This window comes from Brassica napus, chromosome A2, assembly GCF_020379485.1.
Source record: "Brassica napus cultivar Da-Ae chromosome A2, Da-Ae, whole genome shotgun sequence".
In the NCBI taxonomy this organism is placed as follows: Eukaryota; Viridiplantae; Streptophyta; class Magnoliopsida; order Brassicales; family Brassicaceae; genus Brassica; species Brassica napus.
In genome coordinates, this window is record NC_063435.1 from 9423167 (window position 1) to 9430808 (window position 7642).

The 7642-nt window shown below is 32.5% G+C and overlaps 1 protein-coding gene across 1 annotated transcript; it reads left to right on the forward strand.

The window, feature by feature from the left end:
- The first annotated feature begins 5776 nt into the window (after positions 1 to 5776).
- LOC106393296 (transcription factor HHO2) lies at positions 5777 to 7642 on the forward strand. Its single transcript, XM_013834010.3, has 4 exons — positions 5777 to 6124; positions 6223 to 6822; positions 6935 to 7011; positions 7113 to 7642. Exons 1-4 carry the CDS (start codon positions 5998 to 6000, stop codon positions 7413 to 7415), a joined length of 1107 nt encoding a protein of 368 aa, XP_013689464.2. The 5' UTR covers positions 5777 to 5997; the 3' UTR covers positions 7416 to 7642.

Sequence of the window (7642 nt, forward strand, 5' to 3'; positions counted from 1 at the left end):
TTTGAAAGTTACTTTAGGCCTGACTGGTTCAAACGCAGCGGTTGCGGTTGCGGGAGTTTGTGGATGCGGACGGTTGCGGTTTCTAGCGGTTTTAAGAGATTTGTACGATTGGTACTACGGTTAAAAATTGGTGCGTTTGCAGGTGACTTATGACTGGTTAACTACCAAATGCGGTAACAGTCAAATAATAAATTAACAATATTTATATTTAATATAATTATAAAATATCAAAAATCATAAAATTATAATAAATATAAAATTTATATTTAGAAAGTTACAATTTTAATTTTTGAAAATTTATTGAAATTGTTTTTATTATAAAATGTTATAATATTAATTAAAATATAATAGATATATTTTAATATTTTCATAATTTCAATTTTAAATTTTTTATTAAATAGTTTTACTTTTGTATATATATATATTTTTTTAAAGAAAAAAAATTTACCCTCCCGCAACTGCCCGCAACCGCAAACGCTAGCTGGAGCCAGCTTTTGAATTTATGAGATTCAGAACAGTTTGAAACAGTTTAGAGCGATTTGAGTGATTGTTGTAAACCGCCGACAACCGCTACCAATCGCAAAAGCTGCGTTTGCGGGTGGTAGCGGGAAAACCAGTCGCCCCCTTAGATCCCCCATAGCCAATCGTACTATGATTAGTAATCACTAATCACCGAGGTCCGAGTGATTGGGGATTAACTGCTTTGGCTTTTTGCTGTTTTCATCCTTAAACCGTTTTTGCCTGACCGTCCGGTTCACTGAACAAATCATTATTTCCTGTGGTAATTTTTTTTCCGGTTTAGTAGCTTTAGGAACGGCTACCGGAATATTTTGTTGGTTCCTCGTTTCAATTATGCAATTGACTTGATTTTCTCTAACCTTCTTCATATGATCACACTACTATATCTTCATTGATTCGTTGTTTGATTCTTGAGATTAAATGCTATCGCCTTACTTCTTCACGAATCTTTTTTTTTTTTGCTGCAATTCTTCTTGGCTAGCTGAAACTATAAAATCGTCAAACAGTTGATGCAATATATATTTCAAAAATAAATAAATATAAATCAATCTATTAGATTTTATGCATCCACACAATAAAGATTTGTGTCAAATGTACAAGCTGTCTAAATCCAATGCACGAACCTTAATCATGTAAGGTAGTAATTTCTCCTTTTTTGAAGATTGTAATTTGGTTGAATATTGGAGATCTGATCACATATTGGATGGGTTAAAACTGACATCAATATATAACACTATAATCGCTTTTGTTAACTAATAGCATTTGATTATAGACCAAAAAGTAGCCAATTTCTGATTTGTATGTACGTATTCTCGCACATCTCTTCCTTGAATGTACTGATTCTTCTATATCCACAAACCAATTATCATAAACAAAGATTTGCTTCATGACCATGGTGATAACGTCAGTTTGGTTTCCTTGTTTGATTGTGATGACTGGTTATGAAGGAGATCTTGTGAAGAGAACGCCAGAATGTGCTAGTGCTAAAGATCTTGTAATCAACTAATCATCTTCAAACAAGTGCTGCTCTAAGTGTAAATTTACATGTTATTTAATAAAACAGATTGATTTGTTGGACAAAAGAACACACGTTGAAACGACCAAAAAAATAACATGTTGAGAAATGAATCTGATTTTTGCCTATTCAGCCTGATTAAATTATGTTGTAAATTTCATATCTGGCTACTGCTGGTTTCATAATTGTCACTAGGAGTAGACCCCCATTTACAGATCGAAATCAATGACTACTAGCCTTTTTCAATGAGTATTGGTCCATATTTTTGACTCGACTCATCTAGCAAGTACAAAATAGTTTCTGTAGAATATTTTCACTTATATTATAACTGTATGAGTTTATACAACAGTTTCACTTTCACCACAAAACTATTTAACCTTTTCAAAATGAAACATATTAAGGAACCGAATCGTGTATATGAACGAAGCATAAATGGAACAAAAAAAAATCTAAAACGATAACAACAAAACCAAACGCACAACAACAAAATAAGCTAGTAATGACAAAAGCAAATCTGGTTGCAATCAAAATTGAATAAGAATTTGTCACGTGGGCACGCACGATAGAAGCGCGTGAACATTGGTAACTGAAAAATGGCTCTTGGGGAGAATCAAAGGTCGGAAATAAATAAAAAGAGACTTTCAATCAAAATCCTACGCGGCGTGGGGGCAAGACTGTGAGTCTCACGCTTCTTTACTCCTAAGATTCTTTCTTTTTAAAAATTTCTTTGTTTTCTCGTGATTCTTGTTTTCCTCCACAACTTCTCAAAGAATATTCCTTTCACCAAATTAACTCATTCTCCATTTCAACTTTTGCTTACTAAAATATCTAAACAAATAACGTAAATAGCTGGTTAGATTATCATGAGGAATCTGGACTATTTACAATACAGTTAACAATTATTATTGATTAGGTAGATAACTTTGTCTTGAGGATTATTTGTTACTTGTTAGAATGACAAATACAAATTCACAATAAATTTTGGTTTCATACATGTGGTTGAACATTTTCTCAAAAAAAACTTGTAGATTTTTATTAAAGAAACCGTTTCTTTATCTTTTAACTATTTTTAAGTTATTTTACTAGATTAAATATCCAGCAAGAATCTATGTGTTATATAAACTAGAGCCGGTGTCCGCGCTTCGCGCGGATTCCATGTATAATTAATGTAATGTTTTATTTAAATTTGGAGTTAAAGTTTCTGAAAGTGTGAGTTAAGTTTTGTTTTTGTTTGGATGTGAAGACGTAGAAACAAAATAGTTTGACAGTAGAAATAAATAATTGTCCAAAGGGAATAGAATCTGGTAGATAACGAAAAAGAATTAAAATAAGATCAGACATAGACGTCTGCGAGGTATATTGTGAATAGTCTTGTAGAGCGGCCACTTTCTTTCGCCATGATTAGGGTATAGAGCTAACGATCTGAGGTAAGAGAGATAAGAATATGATCTGAGGTAAGAGAGATAAGTGTATAAATATGGATCTAGATATAAGGCGGAGGGGAGATGTAGAAGGTCGGTAAGGATCTTGAATGGAGGCTTTAAGGGAGAACATTAAAGTTCCAGCCCTTTCATCGGAGGCGTTTTGCGGGAAGTTTTGGGGGAGACAAAGAAAATCGCCATGCGGAAAAAGAAATGGGGGAGACGGCAATTAGGGTTACTGAGAGGATGAGAAAGCCTTAGCTTTAGTTTTACCAAAACGGCGATTAGGATTAATGGGATGGGCTGCGAGAAAGTTATTTACCTGGCCCACCGGCAAGTGTTGTGCACATCTATACTATTATTTGCGAAGTAAATTTTTGGAATCGAGGTCTCACGTTAAAAGTTAGAGTGGTTAATATCATTTATACCCTTAATGAATAAAATGGATAAATAAATTAAAAAATAAAAACGAAATTTTAATTGATTTGATTAGATTATTGATTAATAAGTTGACAAAAAAAAGATTATTGATTAATAATAATATTAGTAAGAATTATCCAAAATCTGAAAATATAATTTAAGAAAGTGATAATTTCTGTATATATTATATTGTTATCTGAAAAATTTTTTTAGTAAAAAAGTAAAAACATAAATTATATAACTAAATATTAATCAAATAAAATTATTAATTATATAATTAAAAATAGAATATTGAATTATCCAAAATCTAAAAATATAATTAAAAAAAGATAATTTCTATAAATATATATATTGTATTGTTATCTGAAAAAGTATTTTAGTAAAACGTTAAAAACATAAATTATATAATTAAATATTAATCAAATAAAGTAAATTTTTTGAATCGAGCTCTCACGTTCAAAGTTAGAGTGGTTAATATTATTTATACCTTTAATGAATAAAATATATAAATAAATTAAAAATAATAAAAACAAAATTTTAATTGATTTGATTAGATAATTGATTAATATTAATAATAGTAAGAATTATCCAAAATCTGAAAATATAATTTAAAAGGGAGATAATTTTTGTATATATTGTATTGTTATCTGAAAAATTCTTTTAGCAAGAAGTTAAAAACATAAATTATACAACTAAATATTAATTAAATAAAAGTTTTTAATTATATAATTAAAAATATAATATTGAGTTATTTTAAAATTTATTTTAGTAATGAATATAGTGTACAAAGAACTTTTCAAAAATTTATAAAAATATTTAAGTCCGTGTCGCGGGCAAAACATCTAATTTATTAAATTAAACATTTATCTAATTATTCTGTACTGTTTTACTGTTGTCGTCGTTTAGCTACAAATCGAATAAATATTTAGTAATTAAATTCTTCACTACAGAACACAGGCGTGTAATCCAAGACCTTGAATCTAACCATGCTATATTGCTTCAATCGTATGCTTATGGGCCCCACATAAGCCGCTGTGTACAAAGCCCAAACGTTTTATTGCAAACGAAGCCCGAACGTTTTATTGCAATTTCAATTGGAAGCCCAATCCCAGTGACATGGCAATATGATAGGTTGGGATTATTTTGCACATGTGGCATCTCTCTTTAGCTTATTAATCAAATAAAATTATTAATTATATAATTAAAAATAGAATATTGAATTATCCAAAATCTAAAAATATAATTAAAAAAAGATAATTTCTATAAATATATATATTGTATTGTTATCTGAAAAAGTATTTTAGTAAAACGTTAAAAACATAAAGTATATAATTAAATATTAATCAAATAAAGTAAATTTTTTGAATCGAGCTCTCACGTTCAAAGTTAGAGTGGTTAATATTGTTTATACCTTTAATGAATAAAATATATAAATAAATTAAAAATAATAAAAACAAAATTTTAATTGATTTGATTAGATAATTGATTAATATTAATAATAGTAAGAATTATCCAAAATCTGAAAATATAATTTAAAAAAGAGATAATTTATGTATATATTGTATTGTTATCTGAAAAAGTCTTTTAGTAAGAAGTTAAAAACATAAATTATACAACTAAATATTAATTAAATAAAAGTTTTTAATTATATAATTAAAAATATAATATTGAGTTATTTTAAAATTTATTTTAGTAATGAATATAGTGTACAAAGAACTTTTCAAAAATTTATAAAAATATTTAAGTCCGCGTCGCGGGCAAAACATCTAATTTATTAAATTAAACATTTATCTAATTATTCTGTACTATTTTACTGTTGTCGTCGTTTAGCTACAAATCGAATAAATATTTAGTAATTAAATTCTTCACTACAGAACACAGGCGTGTAATCCAAGACCTTGAATCTAACCATGCTATATTGCTTCAATCGTATGCTTCTGGGCCCCACATAAGCCGCTGTGTACAAAGCCCAAACGTTTTATTGCAAACGAAGCCCGAACGTTTTATTGCAATTTCAATTGGAAGCCCAATCCCAGTGACATGGCAATATGATAGGTTGGGATTATTTTGCACATGTGGCATCTCTCTTTAGCCTTTAAATTAGCTTCTTTTATATAGTAGGATTTCTAAATATGAGTCTTAATTTAGCAAATGCTGTAAATGATGAGTTAAGTTTGGAGAGACAAAAGATATATGTAATGTCGAGTCTTCGTTCTTATCTTAAAACGAAAACAGCTTTAAAGATTGAGAATAGTGACGTCAGCTTTTCCAGCTCAATCCAGATGCGACCAAACCCGAATCTGATCCCTCGAATATTCACACAACACCGAACCCCACACCTCCTCAATTTTACATTTCTACCCTTTTAGAAAAGGTTCCAAATACAATTAAAACTCTCAGAGATTCGTTTTAGGTACGCGACGCCCCGACCTCGAACCATTTTCCTACATTCATGTCCTAAAAACTCTCTCTCTCTCTCTCTCCATCTCTCGAGAATTTTCTCTCGACGTTTATTTCTCTCCGATTCCATTTAGATCCAATATTCTTTCTACACCAAACTGCACCCACTCCTCTATAGATCTAAAACCATTTACTTCCTTACCATTATAGTAAGTTCAGAAAATGGAGAACGATTACGCCCAGAAAATACAGAGATGTCATGAATACGTTAAAGCTCTTAAAGAAGAACAAAAGAAGATTCAAGTCTTTCAACGAGAGCTTCCTTTATGTTTAGAGCTCGTCACGCAAGGTAATTAACACAAAAACAAAAACAAAAATCACATATTTTTTTTTATCTCAACTCTGTCTCCATATTAATTCAAATGGTTTGGATTTTTTTTTTTGTAGCTATAGAGGCGTGTCGGAAGGAACTGTCGAGTACATCGACCACCTCAGAGCAGTGTTCAGAGCAGACCACTAGTGTTTCCGGTGGTCCGGTCTTAGAGGAGTTTATTCCGACCAAGAAGATAGAGGAAAACGGCGAACATGAATCTCCAACACCTGAAGAGATCGGGAACAACGTTGATAAGAAGAAATCAGATTGGCTCAGATCTGTTCAGTTATGGAACCCGTCGCCGGATACAAACGAAGTGTCTAATCCGGAGCGTGTAGTAGGTAAGAAGGCGAAAGTGGTTGAGGTGAAACCAAACAACTACAACAACTGCGGTGGGTTTCAGCCGTTTCAAAGGGAGAAAAAACGCGAGACTGATCTTCAGCCGGCGGCGGTGAGAGCGGTGGCTTTAGCTCCGGCGGTGAAAGTGGTTGCTTCCGCGCCGGCGACGACCACTAGCTCCACCACGGAGACATGTGGTGTGGGTAAAGAGGGAGAGGAGCATGTACTTCAGCAACAATCGCAGTCGCAAACGCGTAGAAAGCAGAGGCGGTGTTGGTCGCCGGAGTTACACCGGCGGTTCCTTCACGCGCTTCAGCAGCTCGGAGGATCACATGGTAAAATATTTAATTTCATGACTGATGATTATCTCTATTCTGATTGGGTAGTTGATGATTATTGATCAGATTAATAAAGTAATATTTTGTTTTGTTTGGGGTAATTATGCAGTTGCTACACCAAAACAGATCAGGGATCATATGAAAGTCGATGGATTAACAAACGACGAAGTTAAAAGCCATTTACAGGTTTACTATTAATCTTCTCTCTAGATTTAATTTGAAGATTTTTGAAATCTTTTTTTTTTTTGGTAATTAACCTTTTAAATACTATTTTGTGGAATATTCAGAAATATAGACTTCACACAAGAAGGCCAGCGACTACGGTGACGGCGCAGGGTAACGGAAACTCGCAACAACCGCAGTTTGTGGTGGTCGGAGGGATATGGGTACCGTCACCACAAGAAGTTCCTCCACCGTCAGATGTAGCTAATAACGGTGGTGGTGCATATGCTCCAGTGACGCTGCAACCACCACCACAACCACTACCACCGCAATCTCCTAAACGTTCGGTGGAGAGAAGTAGCGGCCGGTGCAACTCTCAGGCGGCATCTTCCTCTACGAACACGACAACTTCTTCTCCTGTTTCATAGTGTGGGTTTGATTTTGTAGGTTTGAAGCAAGTGAATGTAAGATGTGTAACCAAAGAGTGTTCTTTCATTAGTATGTACACGAGGTAAGTAAAGTGTCTTTGTTTTCTATCTTTTGGATATTCCCTTGTTGCTTTGTTTTTTCTTGTGTTCAAGTTTTGACAGATTTTGGTGATTGCATATACTATATAAGAATTTAGAATAATACATGAAATAATTTTCAAGTTTCA

Bases quoted from the DNA above. Each gene is read 5' to 3' on its own strand.
- LOC106393296 (XM_013834010.3), top strand. From the start codon at position 5,998: ATGGAGAACGATTACGCCCAGAAAATACAGAGATGTCATGAATACGTT. The intron at 6,823-6,934 runs GTAAAATATTTA...GTAATTATGCAG, and splicing joins GCAGCTCGGAGGATCACATG to TTGCTACACCAAAACAGATC. The intron at 7,012-7,112 runs GTTTACTATTAA...TGGAATATTCAG, and splicing joins AAGTTAAAAGCCATTTACAG to AAATATAGACTTCACACAAG.